This window comes from Lissotriton helveticus, chromosome 1_1 (genome assembly GCF_964261635.1).
Source record: "Lissotriton helveticus chromosome 1_1, aLisHel1.1, whole genome shotgun sequence".
In the NCBI taxonomy this organism is placed as follows: Eukaryota; Metazoa; Chordata; class Amphibia; order Caudata; family Salamandridae; genus Lissotriton; species Lissotriton helveticus.
In genome coordinates this window covers 2,090,667,046-2,090,685,581 of record NC_136057.1, presented here as the reverse complement: position 1 = coordinate 2,090,685,581, position 18,536 = coordinate 2,090,667,046, and the positions used below count along the sequence as shown (strand labels likewise).

The 18,536-nt window shown below is 38.0% G+C and overlaps 1 protein-coding gene across 1 annotated transcript in view; it reads right to left on the bottom strand.

Annotated features, from left to right (window-relative positions):
- Positions 1-18,336, bottom strand: part of LOC144756154 (vitellogenin-A2-like) — a 75,015-nt gene extending 56,679 nt beyond the window's left edge. Inside the window, exons 1-13 of the mRNA XM_078645735.1 lie at positions 18,204-18,336; positions 17,921-17,941; positions 17,647-17,798; positions 15,915-16,166; positions 14,572-14,733; positions 14,334-14,482; positions 11,734-11,884; positions 8,363-8,520; positions 8,111-8,276; positions 6,011-6,136; positions 4,311-4,529; positions 386-609; positions 170-267 (exon numbers count right to left, since the gene is read on the bottom strand). Of these exons, the coding sequence (XP_078501861.1) occupies positions 170-267; positions 386-609; positions 4,311-4,529; positions 6,011-6,136; positions 8,111-8,276; positions 8,363-8,520; positions 11,734-11,884; positions 14,334-14,482; positions 14,572-14,733; positions 15,915-16,166; positions 17,647-17,798; positions 17,921-17,941; positions 18,204-18,243 (1,918 nt within the window). The 5' untranslated portion in view covers positions 18,244-18,336. The remainder of the gene's footprint in view (positions 1-169; positions 268-385; positions 610-4,310; positions 4,530-6,010; positions 6,137-8,110; positions 8,277-8,362; positions 8,521-11,733; positions 11,885-14,333; positions 14,483-14,571; positions 14,734-15,914; positions 16,167-17,646; positions 17,799-17,920; positions 17,942-18,203) is intronic.
- Between the last annotated feature and the right edge of the window lie 200 nt (positions 18,337-18,536).

Here is an 18,536-nt window from a genome sequence, read left to right as displayed (position 1 = left end):
CTATTACTAAATTGTAGTCATAGTTCTATAGAACTTCAAGGGTCAACTATATATATTTGTGTATTATGCATTTGAATGGCCTACATCATAGCTGGTAGAGTTTAGCAAACTTGTAGACAGACAGGCAAAACAATTGGAAAATTGTCTGCTAAACATTTTATATACTTACGTTGGAATGAACCGACATGTAAAGCTTTGCTGTAACGATAGCTCATTCTGTCGAGCATGGGGTTCAACATCTTTACAGCAACACTGGAAGCAGCAGCTCTAAAGGAAATGATGTTAACTCTTATCATTGAGTTTTTGTTACAGATGATTTGGCATATATGATCACATTTTATTCTAAGTTTTTATCCATAACATAACCTTCCACTTTGATGCTTACACTTGATGGAGCGATGGGACACGGTTTCTGGACAAGGCCTTCATCTGTGAATATACAAAACTTGCGAGTTGTAGGTTCACTTTGCTCTCCTTTGATGCAATGTTGGCGATGGTTGTCACTAAGGCGAGACCAGGCTTGGTTTCAAACAGAACCACAGAGGCCATCATCCGAACTTCAGTACGAACTCGGCGGTCCATGAAGATCTGCAGAAGAATTTCCTGAACCTACAGAGAGAAACATAATATATCAATTAAAATATCTAGCGTGAAAACACATAACCAGCATCCTGTGATTCAAATTTACCTTTGTATAAAATAAATGTATTTGTACTGATAAATAGCTTGATACCCAGAAGATGCTGTGGGGTGTGTAGTCACTAAAGAGGCGCCTTCCTGATCAGTTATTTCTTCATCTGTGTAAGATGATATCAGGATGGGTGACATGCAACCATCAATACTTGTCCAACTTTCAAACCATCTATTTTCAGTGCAACAACTACAACAGAATCGGATCACTGACTAAATATCGACGGATACAATATAGACTACCCAAAATATCGACGGACAAAATATCGAATTCCTATCTACAAACAGGTAAGTACCAAAATATCGAGTCCAAAATATTGTTTATATATATATATATATATATATATATATACATTGTAAAAATATCGAATTTGTTAAACATTATGTAAAATAAAAAAATTATTAAAAATAAATAGCTAAAATATACTCAAAAATACTTAAATTACCTTAAAATTATTAAATAATTAATTTAACTTATAAAAAAGAAAAAATACAATCATATCTGTTAAAACATATATATATATATATAAACATACTATTAATAAAAAATACACAATATTATTACCGTAGGATAGCGTAGGGGTAAAAATTACTATTCCCACTCCAGAGAGTGCAACAGTAGGGAAAGCGTTGGATAGCGTAGGGGTAAAAATTACTAGCCCCACTCCAGAGAGTGCAACAGTAGGGAAAGCGTTGGATAGCGTAGGGGTAAAAATTACTATTCCCACTCCAATTAGTGCAACAGTAGGGAAAGCGTTGGATAGCATAGGGGTAAAAATTACTATTCCCACTCCAGAGAGTGCAACAGTAGGGAAGGCGTTGGATAGCGTAGGGGTAAAAATTACTATTCCCACTCCAGTAAGTGCAACAGTAGGGAAGGCGTTGGATAGTGTAGGGGTAAAAATGTACTATTCCCACTCCAGAGAGTGCAACAGTAGGGAAAGCGTTGGATAGCATAGGGGTAACTTTTAATATCCCCACTCTAGTGAAAATAAATAAATATAAATCACATAATTATGAATTAATCAATTAATACATTTTAATTACCAATTAAGAATTAATTATTTACCAATTAAAATTAATTAACATTTTTTTTAAATAAATACCAATTAATTAAATAAATTGTTTAATTAATTATATTAAATTACTTTCCATCCTATTCCCCTATAAACCTACAACCCACTACTAACAATAAAATAATATTATTCATATAATTATCAATTAATCAATTAATAAAAAATAATTATCAATTAAGAATGAATTAATTACCAATTAAAAATTCATTGACTATATATTCAAAATAAATACCAATTAATTAACATATTTAATTCATTATAATTAAATTACTTCCTACCATATTGCCCTGTAAACCCACAACCCGCTACAGAAAAAAAAATATTATTCACATAATTGTCAATTAAACAATTATTAAAAATTAATTATAATTTAACAATTAATTAATTATCAATTAAAAATTAATTAACAATTAATTCAAAATAAATAACAATAAATTAATTAACTAATTTAAATAATTATAATTAAATTACTTCCCACTCTATTCCCCTATAAACCCACAACCCGCTACAGAATTAAATTATGCAAAAATTAAATAACATAAAATTAATTACTTACAATAAATTACAAATAAATATATACTTTTCACACATAAACTAACATATAAAACACTTAAAAATAATTTGATATTATTAAAAAGTCGATATTTTTAAACAACTATATTATGTACTTCGATATTTTGACTGTCTATATTTTTAAATTCGATATTACAGTACTTACCTTCAAAACGATATTTTGGATGTTTATATTCTGTCCAGTCGATATTTTGTCCATTCTATATTTTGGACTCGATATTTAGGTTACTCGATATTTTCGAATCGATATTTAGACCGTTTACCAACAGAATCACCAGGTGCAATGAATATTCTTCAACTACTATTAGAAAGATTTAGGTGAAATACTCAATGTACCTCATAAGAAGCAACAAATTGTGATTAAAAGTTTTATTTTCAAAATGTGCAAGTGATAAGAAGTGGCAGAATATCAGTGAAGTAGTCACACTCTATTCGAGATGTGTACTCCAACAGCACTTTTACCATTCTCAAGGAGTGAACCTGCAGATATGTGAATGTGCCTGAGCCTGTAAAGCTCTGGCCATGAGAATCAAAATGTTAACTTGAAACAATTACCATAGAACACAGTGTATTCCCTCTAAATTCATATTTCTGGTCTTTGTTACAAACCTTATCTTAAGTAAAGCAGACCTTTGTGGAACAAAATCGGAAACCCTGCATGCAAAACTGTCAGGTGAGTAATGTGAGGCATCATAATATAAGGATGAGGACTTTCTAAAACTTAGAGACTTCATATACGTAGGATTAGGAAGATTTTGTGGGAACAAGTATGAAAATTGGAATGCTTCATAGGAAATGGCTACACTTATCTGAGACATAACCACATTTGTGCATAAGAGGCCTTTTTCTTATATTATAATTTAATTAATGATGAAATATTTATGTAAGGGAAACATTGGGAAATCCAGTGTTACTTTAGTAGATAAACCAAAGTGGGTTAATCACTTCTGGTGGTATGAGTAAAACGTATAATAAAGAAATATAAAAACTATATTTAGAATGCAGTTACCTATTGTGTGTCTCCATAATGGTGAAAAGCCTATTACACAATAAGCTGCTGCCTATCAAATGTTGACAGAAATAAGACACACTCTATTTTCCCACTGGATCTCCATTAAATTACACTTAGAAGGCACCTGATTCTGACAAGAGACTTCTGCAGCACTCAAGTTTTGTTTATGATATTTTATATCAGAAAACATCACTGAACTAAAAATTGTCCACTTCTTAGAAAGTCTTCCTGAATCCCAGACATAGAGAACAACTGATTTTGAAAAGAAGGCAGACCTAATGTAAAATTGCTTCCAAAGTGCCTGAAGAATGAACATCTTTTTCTGTAGACTCCTTACACTCATACTGTGGTGTGCCTATAGAATTCCACTACTTTGGTACTACACAGACCTTCCATGGAAGGCTAAATTTAATCTTATTGCTAGGAACATACAATAGATCAATGAATGCTTCCTTCGCTAACTAATGATAGTTAATGGTAAATCTGAGATATCTTAAAGTCACTCTCCATCTGGGCTATATACTGACATCAGAATGTGATATTGGAAATTTTCCGAAAACGTGTGCAGATTAAAGTCACACACATACACGTATGATGGCATACACACTCGAATGCGCTATTTGAACAACATTTGGAAAGACATCTATGGGAGAGCACCACCTATTTGTTAAGGGTAGACAAGATCTGAAAGCTAAATTGTCCTTTAATGACCCAAAAGACAATAAATCAGTGCACAAAGCAACACATACATTACATTATTAATTGTATTTTGTATCAATATGAAACTTCTGAGTTCTTCTAGGGTTTTTTATGGTGATCGTATGTAGGCAAACAAACCAACAGAAATGGATATTCAATCACATATTGTGCTCAGGGTGAGCTATGCAATTATTCTTTTGATCCTGGTATGCATCTTAGTATAATGGTTGTTTTGATGAATCTCGCTCCTTCTTTCTTACCCTTCTTGGATCCTCCTTCACAATGTTCCTCAAAGCCATCACTGCATCAGTCTGGATCCTGACAGGCAGCTGATAAGCGCTGGAGGAGAATCCTGGCAAGAACTTCTGGATCCGCTTGATACTGGCCGGCTGTCCTGCATTTCCAAGAGCCTTCAGAGCCAGTGCCATGTCCTCTTCATGGGCATTGCTGGCCGCTTCAGCTGCCAAGTCATGTAGAGGCTGCAAAAGAAATACATCTAATGCTCATCATTTTGCCACTTTTCCACTCTCAGGTTCTCTTTCCTATTCTTTATTTGTACCTTCTTTTTTGGATTACATTAATGTACCCATAATTCTGTCACCCTGTCTAATGACCTCTCTGTCTCACTTTCTTCCTCTTACCATAATCCAAATGAGAGGTGGTTTGTGTTTCTGTAGTTCTTACTTCCCTATTGCCATGGCAATGAATAACTGGGTTTCAAATCCAGTTTCCAAGCTAAGGGCTCTCCTCGAAAGCCACAAACATCTACATCGCCATGCAGTGAACTTATTGTTAACATTGCTCTACATAAAGTACAAATATCCATATTAATGTTTGATTTATAACCCTAAGAAAGAGGAAAAAGTATTCTGATACAGAGACACCCATATTCTACATGAGCAATGGTCTATTGGACATGGGCAATGCACGTAGGAGAATTCTTTCCATTAGTTGAATTTGAGCACTAGTGTGCGCAAATGACTGGCACTGGCTAAATTGTGACAGGTAATATTGAGTGTCTCGACCGTTTGGAAAGGGAATCTTGCTTCATTCACGCACGGAACTTTGTTGGAGCACACGCTCAAGAAAGGATTATACGAAGCTGGATTTTTTCAAGCGCCGGATGGTGCCGAAGGATGCCGTCACCATCCATTATTGAAATTTTGGGTCAAGTCATTTATGAACCGCTAGAGTGAGCATTCATCAACTACGTTCAACAACTTTACTTATTTGAAAACAGATCTTGTGGCGTTTTCAGAATAGAGGTTTCTGGTCCCGAAGAGAATCCCATGAACAAAGGGATTTGAAAGGCGTAGACCACGTTTTTTTTGCCAAACAGTGGTTTTGTTGATTCGGCTTGTTTGTGTTGTGCCCGATTAATGTAAATATTCCATTGGTTGTACATTAGTGTAAATATTGTAAAGGGTACATTTATAGGACAAAAAAATTGTAAGTTAACCACAGCTTTGTTTGGTACTTTAGGTGCTTTCTAGGTGGATTATTTGTCCCACCCCTTTTTGCACCAAGTAGGTTGAATGGGTATGGTGTTGTGTAGAGTGAATGTTTTTGGAAGTATGTGAATGCAAGTGGATTGATTATTGGTTTTTGTGTTGAAATGTATTCACAATTTATTTTTTGTTCATCACATTTAGTCATGTGTTCCCTGGCGGAGGTTAGAAATTGAAAATATTCTGTGCTATTGAAATAAAAGCTACTAATGAGCTTGCAGTGTATTGTTTTATGGCTCTTGCACCCTTGGTTGAAATAATTTAAATAGTGGTCATTATTGGCATTTTTCTTGTTGTTTGTTAAATTGTGGTAGGGCATAAATACTCACAGATGCTGTTTTACCATATTAATGCACATACTTCAGTGCATAGATTGACTAAAGCACACTGATTGTGTTTATGAAAGAAATATGTAAAACTATTTTCCTTGTAAATACTGAAAAGTTACTCACGGATAGAGCTTCCTCGGGACAGGAAGAATGAGCACCACAGTACTTGTTCACCATGGACCCGTATGCAAGGATCGCTGCCTTGTATACAACAGGGGATTTCTGATGTTCTGCCTCTTTGACTAAATCCTGCAAGGTTATGGACAGAGGTTAATCACTGGAAGTTTGTAGACCGTGTTTATTTTATACACCAAACATGGTTGGGACATTTCACTACATTTGTTCAATTATGGAGAATAGGGTTAAAAAGTAAAAGATGGCTAACACATTACAAAAAACACATCATTGATGTATATCATACAGGTCACTCAGCACTCTACATACCAACAATTCATCAAGTGATTTTACAAGAGAGGACTTTACCTGTCCCTAAGGGCTATTTATTGAACTTCATACACTAGTGGCACAGAGGCTAGACAGCCAAGGATATATTAGTGAGCCAACATGTTATGGGTGTGTAATAGCAACAACAGGGTGATTTTAAAAGTCAACGGTGGTATGAAGGTATGGCATACGCAGGTACAACATGATCAAAATTTGAATTTCACGGGTTTGTAATAGTATCAAATACATAAAATGCTAGATAAAAACTTCAAAGTACACAATTAAACACAAACAATCTTTGTAGAGTGAGGAATTTAGAATATTTATCTGAAGTGTGAAATTTTCACAAATTGCATCAGACACCAATATGATGGATAGAATGCTATAAATAATCTCAGGCAGAGCAAATCTCTTGGGGGCCGTATTCCAGTCCAGTGTTTTCCATCCACTATGCCAATCTAGCAGAGGCCAATCAAATGAAAATGAGCCCCGATCCTGTTTCAATGGGAAAAGTTCAGTCCAAACTGCCAGACAGTCCCCGATTACATAAGCAACCCCGGACAAGTTGAAGTGCCATAGTGGCGGGAAAAAGATTTGGGTTGCTTGTGTTCTCATTCAGAGGGGACCTGGCTAGAAGTTCAAGCGCGATTATTCCTACTGGAACAGGACCAATATATACATGCATAAGGCTGGTCTCTATCTGACGTGGAATAGTAGGGAAAACATAATGGACTGGAATGCAACTCAATCGCTTATCAGTTGCTGTGGCTTTTTACAAGTGTTCCATCCCTCCTCACCTTTGTTTTTTCCTCTATACATTGTCTTAAGTACTTAAGGAATATCCAGTTTTGGTCCCATGCTCATTGTGCCATGGGATTGAAGGCATACCTCATTGACTAGGCCTAAATAGGCCAAAACTTGCATGTGTTCTCATACAGACCATGCCTCAGAGTTTGTGCATTGTTATTCCTATTCAAGCAGCCCCTGAGCTGATTTGGACGTCTTAAGTTGCATACTGGGCTGAAAATCATAGACTGGAATGCAGCCCAAAAGATTCATAGTGGCTGTGACTTTTTGCAATCACTCCACCTATCGCCTTGTTTTTTTTCCTTTATAATATCTTTTTTTAATTGGACACTACAATAGTTAAACTTTAGCTGCAATGAAGTGATAACAAAATTAGATGACATTTTTACGCTGAACACTCAATGGTACCGCAGTATGTACTGCTGGTATGCCCTGTAACAAACTGCAAATCTTCTATCAGGAAAACAAACACCACCTGGTCTCTTCACAGCCGATCAAAGTTCAACAGAACATAGGAGAAGGGAAGTCATATCAACCACAGATGGAAGGGTAAGCAGAATCTAAATTGTCATTGAAATGGAAAAGATATCTGTAGCTGTTGGTGACTCAAAACGTGACTTTAAAATTAACTGTGGTCGAGTGTTCTTGGAGAACTATGCATCCCTACTATTGTTCCTGTTATTTTGATGTAAATAGGATCAAAGACAGGGTACCAATCAGAAAAGTGCTGCAGTTTGTTTTTACATCAGCAGAGGCACCATTTCTGTAACACTCATTGGATGGTATTCTACATGTGAAATAATGGTGGGCCAAGGCCCCAGTTTGAGGAGGCCTTAAGAGGGGACATTTGGTTGTTTTATCATGCATTTGACTTCCCTTCTAAGTGATACTACACTGTCCGTCATAACAACACAATGTCCACTATGTCCACTAGCATGAGAGAACAACATGATAAAACTTTATTAGACTTACTTGAGCCACTTGCAAGGTCTGGTGATCTGCTCTGGTGAACTGGACAGCTAGAGTGACAGCCTGGGCTGCCTCCCTGGGGCTCAGCTCCTGGTTGTGGATCTTCTGCTTAATAACCTTCAGTGCATCGATGGTTCCCACCGCTGGGATGGCATTCAGCAACCAGCGTCTGCATGTAGCATACAAATCCCAGGTGTTAGGCAGATACAATTCTAGTATTACAAGCCATTGGTTGACATAATAACAGCAAATCACCTGTACTGAGGTCTGTCTGCAAACTGCTTCCATATGGCTTGGATATTTTCATAGTTTGCTGCTCGGAGAATCTGGGTGAGCTGTAGGAATTTGGCAGGAGCATCAGCATGTACCTGTTGTTGGTTATTCTGCACTAAATGCTGGAGGGTTTCTGCAACCTGTACCAAAAAATAAAATAGGTGGAATTTTTTTTTTTAAACTAATGGAAAGTATCATGAAACACATTGTGCCATATTTTTCAAGAAGCTAGAGGAAATGAGTATATTCGCAAATTTAAAGTTTTTAAATTGCTAAAGATAGTTCTTCATGCCTCTTCTCTCACACTACATCTATAAGGACATTCATCCCTGTTTGATTAGTTGCTGTGTAATTTTGGGTTTCCTAGCATTATCTAGAGATGGAGCACTAGAGGGGCAGCATGCATCAGAGGGACAAACAACAAATGGTATTTATGATATGAAACAGAGAGACAAAAACAGAAGATGGAAAATCTTCAGTGGCATCATTGAATAATCGTTTGTTTTTTCCAAACTGTAACAGGAAAATAAGTTTGAATTCTGAAAGTATTTAATCCCAGGTATTGTTCTGTTTTCTCCTACACAATATAACCATGGTGTGGGAAATTCCTTGTGGGACTATCCTCCAGATTCGTCTTTAAATTTTTGGAATTACATCATCATCCAATTCTTAATCAGACCCTGGTGATCAAAACGTTCCTACTGTCTAAAATGTGCAGTGCCTATAACTCCTCTGCCTCTCCCACTGGTATTATGTTCTATTTGTGGGCTCTTAGATGGTACGAGTACAATGTCTAATTTATAGAGGCAAAGTGTCTAGAAGTACGTTTTGTACACGACTGTATTAACAAATAATGTATGGATTACAGAACAAAGTCAATCAGTGTAGGACCTGTAAAATGCTTTTGATTGATGCTAAATGGCTGAGCTTAAATACATTTCTATCCCAATTATAATCTATGATCATATTGGCCAGCGTTTACCACAGTACAGCACACTGACTGGTTGGTGATTAAAAAAAATGTCTAAAAAATAAATAAGTGAGAGTGTTTTCTCAAGCAAATATCTGAATTGTTACTCAAATGTAGGCACAGCCAGTGCCATAGAAGGTCTGTGCATAAAGGGAACAATACTTTGTTTGGCTGAATGCTAATGGAGGCTCAGTTTGGTTCCATTGATCAATCACTAGCAATAAATCAAGAATGAAGGTCTTTGTGCGTGGAGTGAACAGAGGGAGGATTAGCTTTAGGGTTAGAATGGGTGTTCAGTTGACATGGGAGAGGCATGGGAACATAAGTTGGATGTTGATGTGTCCAGAGTGAGTACAAACTGCCAACTCTGAATTCAATAATCAGTAGATGCAATGTAGGTAGGCATTGAGGAAGTCCTATAGGTCTTATATGGTGCTGGGGGGCAGACCTGGTCTTTAGGGTTAGATATGATTCTAAAGAGATACAGGGAGTTACATACTTGTGTGTTATTACAGATTTTCCAAGCATTCGAGGGGGACGTCTGGGGGTAAATGACTCATTATACCTTAAAGCCAAAGCAGACATCAGTAAACAAAGAACATTCTACAATACTTATTGGTGATGATTTGTAATGAAGTGTAACTGGGTGAAAGTACATGTTCCTTTGTCAGGCATGGCTTCCATAGTAAACCTCTACTGTTTAAACCAGATTCCAAATCTGGTAACTTTGTGCTATGACATAGCAAAAGTTGATAAGAAAACCCGTTATCCACCATTGCTACATTATAAAGGATGTTCAGACCAGGCTGACAGGGCTGTCTTAAAGCCTGCCAGCATAGTTCTGCTTGCTTGCTTTGGCTGAAGGCAGAGAGCACAGCTGCAGGAGTAGAAACATAGGTGGGGTTGGGGTGGGAGTTAGTTAAGGATGGCCAGTAAGCTATTTTTCCATATTTGGGTCTGGGATTGGAGGCCATGCTCAAATATTACTCCTGATAAGCAGGGGCAGATGCTTTTAGGTGCCATCCATTACTATACATTATAGATGGATAATTGTGAGTTACAGAGATGTTATTCTCAGAACGCCTGAGTGAAAAAAATCCCTGTAAAACACAGTTACCCATCTATGTGTCTATATGCTATGTATGTTTCCATTGGAGGCATCTATTGTGAATACCAGATTCTAAATCTGATTATTCACAGCTATGAAGTAGCAATTGTGAGAAACAAAGGTTGATTCCCACAGTTTCGACCCCTAAAGTAAGTCCACACTGCTCAGACAGGGCTCTCTGCAAGGCAGTTAGTGCATCACTTGGTCTTGCACACCTTTGAGAGGATGGGGAGTGGAAGTACACAGAGCCTGTTGGAAGTTGGTAGCCAGATACTCCCTTTTTACATTTGGACATTTGGGAGAGCCCATGTTATGTATGTCTCCCCAATTACTCCTCTGCCCCTTTGTAGTTGATGAAAGCAGGGCCAAATGATTTTGGACACCATACATAACATACCATATAAACTGAATATAAAAGTATATATGGATATAATATGAATAACAGAGATCTTTTTCACCTCAGTGTTCTGAGTGACATTATACACAATTTGACCGTTTCTTTTGTTGTCTACTTAATGCCACGCAGAACACCTCAGTGAGAAACATTCCAGTTGTACTGTGTTACCCAAATATAATTCTATGCATATATTCTTTGGATGGCCCTGTAAGAGGTTTGCATCAACTGCGATGAAACCAGGGGCCAAATATACAAAGCATTTTTCTGGACACAAACGTCCCACTTCGCAGAAGTGGGCCGTTTGCGACCGGAAAAATGTTTTTTCAAGTGCACAAAATGCGATTCTGTATCCTATTATTGAATCACATTTTGCATTCGTGATTCGATATTTGGAAGGGGCTTCCATTCCAAATACTAAATCAATATGGTATGTGTTACTGGTTTGCAATGGCATTCTGGTTGCAAAACAGTAATACTTTTCCCGCCAGTTTAAAACTGGTGGTAATCCATTTGCAAAAATTATTGAGAATGTAAATATTAATACTTGAAAATGAAACCTTTTTTTCTTTTGAAACACATACCATTTTCCTTGAAGGAAAACAGACTACATTAAAAAAAAAAAGATTGCTTAGTTAAAAAGCAGTGACAAGCATGGGGGTCTGCTGATCTCTGCCGGCCATCATACCTGTGATGGCAGTGACTCCAAATGGGTCGCAAACTGCAACTTACCTCCTTTATATTTATAAGGTAGGTCGATTTGCAACTCACAAGCAGTCCCTAAATGAAACTCTATGAGTTTCATAAATTAGGAGTTCCTTATTGCGATTCAGAGAGCATTTGAATTTCACATGCACACTGATATATTGAGATTGACATACTTGGGTTTCAGGACTCCTTGTCTTCACTAACTGAATAGGCATTTGAAATATTTCAGAAGCGAACTGGTACTGAAGACCACCGCGGTTCTGTAGCTCAGTCTGAGGAGCATTCACTCGATTGCTTTTCGTTTCCACAAAGGTGAGCACTTGCCTGAAAGAAAGATGAATAGAAAATGTATTAGCTCCCTATTTGTCTTGTCAAGAACCCTAGCTTGCAAACGATCAGGTAAGCAGGGGTCCTAAAATGCCACCTGCTTGGAGTCTGCCATTCCAGACATAATACATGTACATATTTGGACCTCGGAATACAGACTGAAAATAAAAGGTTTTTGTACTGATCGATGAGGGCGGATGTTCATCTCATCCTACTTCCTAATGGAGCTTTCTGGAATGGTAGATGCTCATTGTCTTCATCACTGAGAAGTTTAATTTTCTCTGGCCCTACTCAGACGTTGCATCAGCCCAGATTCTGTCACAGTTATGAAAAGTAACATATATAGATGCGAGGCCAGCGCTTTAGCCTAAGATTAAAACATGGCTCTGTTTGACTTCATTACATTGCAATGATTTGATGAACTGAGAATCTGGATTTTATTTTCATCACCACCTTTCACTTTCTATGTACAGCTCTCTGTTGTGAAAGATATCTTTGGCATGAACCCTCTCAGTCTTTCCTCCTTTATTGTAACCTATCTAAAGGAGAAGATACGGTTGTATATTAAGATAACTGGGTCAATTATTTACAGAGACACACCCCAGCAGAAAGTTGAAGGACAACACTTTCCAAGCAAAAATCAAGCCAGTCTTCTGCTAGATAATGGTTATAAATCTGCTAATGCTTTTTTGTAGAAAGTACCATGGGCATTATTTCATCAGGTGTAGCGGAAGGGACATCCTGAATACTTTCGACTACAACCGTCATCACATACATTGACTGTTTGTCTCACATCGAATCCCTCAACAGACTTATGATTGCTGCCAAGTGCCTGAGGAAAAGTCAGTGAGTGGAAGCTATAAAAGGTAAATAGGGCTCACAGAGCCTTGTTAACTTTCTTTTGGTTTTAATCCTAGTATAATCTAAGAGCCTGGGATAGCAGGGACAGAGCCAGGGGTGGCATGTAATAGGTAAATGCTGCAAACCTTGGCTAGCTTAAAATGATGTCAATTGACAACAGCTCCATGAATAAAAAAGATGAATCAGAATTCATATTTAGGGGGAAATCTTGTTATACGCTCAACAGTTATCCAATGTATAAAACAAACTCAATGGTAAGATTTTGTATTTCTTGTAGTAAAATCAACTCACATAACTAAATAACAAAAGGCTCTCCTCTAAGCCTTTAAATTCATTTGTATTGCTTGCTTTCTGAAATTATGCAATACCAAAGTGATTATTAATTCTGCAAATCAAAAACTTGCCATTGTGGCACTAAACCACTGAGGCAGGTGTTGACAAACCCTTTTCAACTGTCACTCAGTTCTTAACATGTGTAATTTTACAAATGTCATCTAGAAAGCATTAGCTTCATCAAAACACACATTTAAATCTCAGACATATTCTAACAAGACTTAGACCAAACATCCTTTGCCTTCCACGACTCAACCTCCAATAGTACAAAGAACCATTCACTATAGAAAAGTTCCTGCCTTTCTGTTAGCAATAAATGTGTGGAATACAGTCATCGCCAGTGGACTCAATACCATGTGTAGTGTTATTCTTTGCTTACAGCTGTTTGGCACAATATGTGTGGCTTCATGGAGTTTTAAGGCTGCATATTTTGTCCTTATGATGTACCAGATGATTACTGAGAGAACAGACAGGCAGTTTAGCTGTTTCTAAAAGACCAAACTGTCTTTCTGAGCTCAAGTTCAAAGTGGCTTGGTGTCCCATAGCTTGCCTGTTGGAATAACAATGGGCAAACCCCAATCTCATTTTAGTATGCCTTGGAACATATAAGATGTTTTTGGTGGTGATCATCTGGATAGTACTATATGATAAATCCAGTCTAGCTAAGTAGTAGCATTTAGGAGCCAAGCCAATTTCATTGATCTGGTATGGCTATTGGCAAGAATCAAAAAAAGTTGACTTGTGGCTTAAAAGCTATTGCCACAATATTGATATATCTGAGGCATTAGATAGGATATAAAAACAAGTGTAAACACATGCTCTTTCCATAATCAAGTCAGAAGGCCATGAAGGTGGAGATGTCAGTTCTCCTTTCACTGGCAGACAGACAATTGTTGTTATGGGGACAAAACCGGTACTAAGAGATGGGAATTAAGGGTAGGTGATTCTATAAAAGGAAGAATCTAACAATTGATAATTATTGATTTTTTTGTGTTCAAGTTTAATGTGCAAGCTTTTAAACATTTATGGTTCTCGGTCCATGTTGTTGCTGGTCTAGCTGTAATTCAGCTTAATATATACTTTATTTTAAACATATTGAATAGCTGTTTCACTAAAAATAAATTCATTTTGAATTGGAATTGCTAAATTCCTGATTAACACTGCTATGATCCTTTGGACACATGACATGTAATTTTGTGATGATCCTGCACAAAACAGCACATACAGAGATTGATGAATATAAGACACCCACCTAGCTTCCATTACAGCTGCACCATAGAGTTCATAGAAGGGGGAGAACTGATAAACCTGGCGTGCAGTCACTTCAGTGATTAGAGCGCCACCATCTCTGGGCTTCATCTTGTAAGTATATGTTGCCGCCCTTCTTAGATTCTTTACCATCTATAAAAGTATAGAAGCAGATAAAATTATCATGGAGAGGTACGATATTAAAAGTCAAATTTGAGTCTAGATATGTGTCAAGCATGTACCTTCTGCCAAGATTCGCTTTTCTCCACATAAGCCATGCCGATGTTCTTTTCCACTTTATCCTGACAGTTGTTCAGGTCTCTGGATTTCACAACGATGATTCTATCTGTTCTCTTGTCTTCTTGGATCACATACCTTGTGTGGCAGACACCGGTGACACCAGACTGTGGAAATTAGCAGAGACAATCAAAATTGCCAGGCGGTGGTCTGGGTCCTTATATGAACTTATTCAGATAAAGTAATATTTGCCAATTATCAAAGGTTTCTGCTGTAAGTAGCCCATCACTTGATTCAACCTACGGATCTGCAGGCCATGACAGCAATGGGTGATATCTTGATTTGCTGCAAGCTGATTGTTCTATGAAAACCATCTAGAATTAATTTTACAGACTCTTAAGGGAGGACACCATGCCTCTTTCATAATTGTGAATGATACAAACAAGTGTCATTACTTCACTTCCATTCTATAGAGTCTGCATCAGTTACCCTTGGACGCAAGGTGTTGAGAAAATAAACTGCCTTATTTCTGGTAAAATAGGGTTAGCATCTCCATCATGAACATGAAGTATGTTCAGGTCCACCTGAGTCAGGCACTTTGGAAATTAGAAACACATATTTTTGAAAGCACAAAACTCAAGGAGTACCTTGCTACCTTTCTCTTTGTATGCAGGAATCAATTTTCTCTGCAAGTTTTCTGCTTTTAAATATTAATATCGAGTGCATTAGTTTGAATGACTCCATAAAAGCAAACAAAGACTACAACTCTTAGAACTCACTAGATTAGCAAAACACAGAGCATGTTCTGCCAATGTGAAACAAGATGGAAACAATACATTAGGACAGTCTTTGCAGGCGTGCTTTTATCACTCTGGAGAAAAATTGTGAGGACTTCTTCTCAACACTGTTTGAGAAGGTCAAAATATCTCCTAGAACGTTGATCAACAATTTTATACTTTAGAGATATCATCATCACACAACACCATCTATGAACCTAGTTGGAAACAATGAGAAAGACATCCAATGTGTTGTTGACCAGGTTCCCATTTAACATCAAATGATGTCATGGAAGCTATAGGAGGTGTAGATCCTGGACATTGTAAGTGAAGGTGTACTTTCACCAGACACATTTGTTAAGTTTTGTAAAGAAATAAAAAAAAATTAAACTAAACCCACAACACTCAGACATCAGCATTTTTATATCTTGGAGGGAGCCTTTACCACACTTTGCAGGTGGCTTTATACATTTGTTCATGCCACTTATGTATATTTAAGATAGTATTGTCACATGGTGTCACTAATAGATCTCAATATTGCTAACAACTGTTTTAAAATAATTGACACTAACCTCTTGCAAGTCATAGACATTTTGTGTTTTCTTGATGGTGACCTGCAGCATGTTCACGATTCCTCTGTAAATGTTAAGTATAGTTTCAGAAACACCGTCTGGGGCATACATGTTTCCTACACGTCCATTGCTGTACTCAAACTTCACAGGTCTGCTCAGCTGAGCAGCAATGCTTTGTGTCAGCTTTGAGGAGCGAGTGAATGGATCCTTGGGCCAGATGCCATTGTATTCTTTGATTTCCGGAGAGGTGATCTAGAAAAAAAAATAGTTATATTCAGTATCTTTGAAAGGTATTGCTATGTATCATGAAGACAATACCATTAGAAACTAAGATGCTGAGTGCATCCTGTAGAATATTGAGGTTCTTGATTTACCCATAATGCGTGCACCTATGTACTACACTTTGTACCTATGCATTACACAGTGCACTACTGTCTGTAATAATGATCACATGGCGCATACATAGTTCATTCCCACCAAGTTCTGGCTGCCCTTCCCACCCCAATCCAATTGAAACAAAATAAACATCATCCTGTCAAGTTTGTACACCACCCTCAGCATTTTCCAAACTTTCAACTCCAAAATATTGAAGAATAAAATTCTGGTGTGCTGCCATATATCCACATGACCCTTTCTTTATTGCCCCTCCCAACTACACCCACATATAGCAAATGCACTATCTGGTGTTCTGCCACTCTTTGTGCCTTCCCCACCCCACTTGAAGCTGTGCCTTAGGGTAGGCGCAGCGCCAGTAGTGGCTCTCTGAAAGCCACATCAACACATACTGAATCCCCTGCCCGCTGTGGGTCTCTGCAGACTTGCAGCTGACCACGAAGATGTTGGCTGGGGAGTGACAGAGCACGACCTTAGTTCCTCCACCTCCCTCAGGTTTATGGAGACCCAACAGAAGTGGGAGAAGCCTAGTGACAAAGAAGAGCATTATGTGCCATTCTGCTGCCTCGCTCAATCTCTGGTGACCTGGGTAAGGAGAAGAAACGCCAGGAAAGCAAACACAACCACTGGTGACATAGCAGAGAAACAACAACCTAATGAATGAATGAGTGGGATTTGTTTAGCGCACTCCGAACAGTTTTCAGGTGCTAACTGGCAGAGACGAGGTGCGCAAACCCACAGCAGAGAACTTACCAGGCTTGAAGTTTTTGGGGAAAGTGAGCTCAGAAGAGATCCAGCACAAGCCTCGAGGAAGCTCAATACAGGCCTTAGCAGCCAGGAAGGAGAAGGCTTTGCCACCCCCTGAGATAGGCTTACAGCGACGGATACCCAAAAGCGAAGCAGAGCAGAGTGCAGCGCAGTGGAGGGAATATACTGACTGAATCTCCTCCAAATTACCAGGACTGGAAAGGAACTCTGCCCTGTCAACCATCGCTGTGAACGTATTATTGTGATATCAAAGTAGCGAATCATTACTGTCCGGTTGGACCCAATATATGTTTTTATGTTGATATTTATACTTGTATTGACCATGGAGCCAGTAGGTCTTTTATCATGATGAAAGGTACAGTGGGGACAATACTGTCTATTAATTAAGAAGATTAAAACACATTTTAAATGATGCAATTGCTATTAAATGAAGAGTGGTTCCAATGGCAACGTTGGCTACGTCTACCATGTAAGTTTAACTCTGAAAGAAAATGCTATGATTGTAGGAGAGCCTCCTCCCACTGCCCCCGTGCCACGTCATCACTGTGCGCTTCACAGTGTTCGTTCTTACCCTGAGGAGATAGGCCTTCTGAGCGAATCCACTGATCTCCACCTTGCAGTTCAGTTTTATTCCAGATCTGGCCAGGCCAGCCTCCGGTAATCCATTCAGGATAATGGCCTCGTACTGGAAGACGTAGGTCTTACTTTCACTGAAGACGGGTTCTGCAAGAAAACATAGAGCTGAGCACAGAGACGAACATTTCACCTGACATTGACGCAAGGTAATGAGATGCAGTGAGGTCATTACAGGTGAACACACCACTTATACCAACAAAGGTACATACCATAGTTGGACTGCTCGCTGCCTGTGGGAGGAATACAAACAGGAAAGGTGAGAAGCAGCTTAGAAAGAACCAGATTCATAAAAGTTAACAGTATAATGAAGGTCACTACATTAAATAAATGAGGCTTCTTTCACTGTCCTACTATTCACTCTACCGCACGCGCTCTGGAAGAAACATTTAGATTTAGTAATTCTAATAAAAACGATATAAAATACAATTAAAAGAAACATTTTCTATCCATCCCCACAAGTTTCCATTGAAAAGAGCAAAAGTGCGAGCTTACCCACAAGAGCAACCAGAAGGGCTAGAATGACTCCCCTCATGGTGGCGGTGGATGGAGGTGAGTGGTTGTGCTGCTGCTTTTATAGCCGGAAAAGGGGAGTGTGTGGCTATCGACCAGCTGATTCTAGCTGATGGGTTAGTTTTTTATCACTCACGACAAACATTGTTTTCACCTACAATGATATCGATCTCTAGCCGGAAATAAAGATGCAGAAAGGCTTGACATAGCTAGTATTATTCTACATATTGTATACACTAAAATAATTCAAATGTACGTTTGTAAAGATTTATAAAAAGTGATTGGTTGTCAGACATTGATGAAAGAAATGAATAT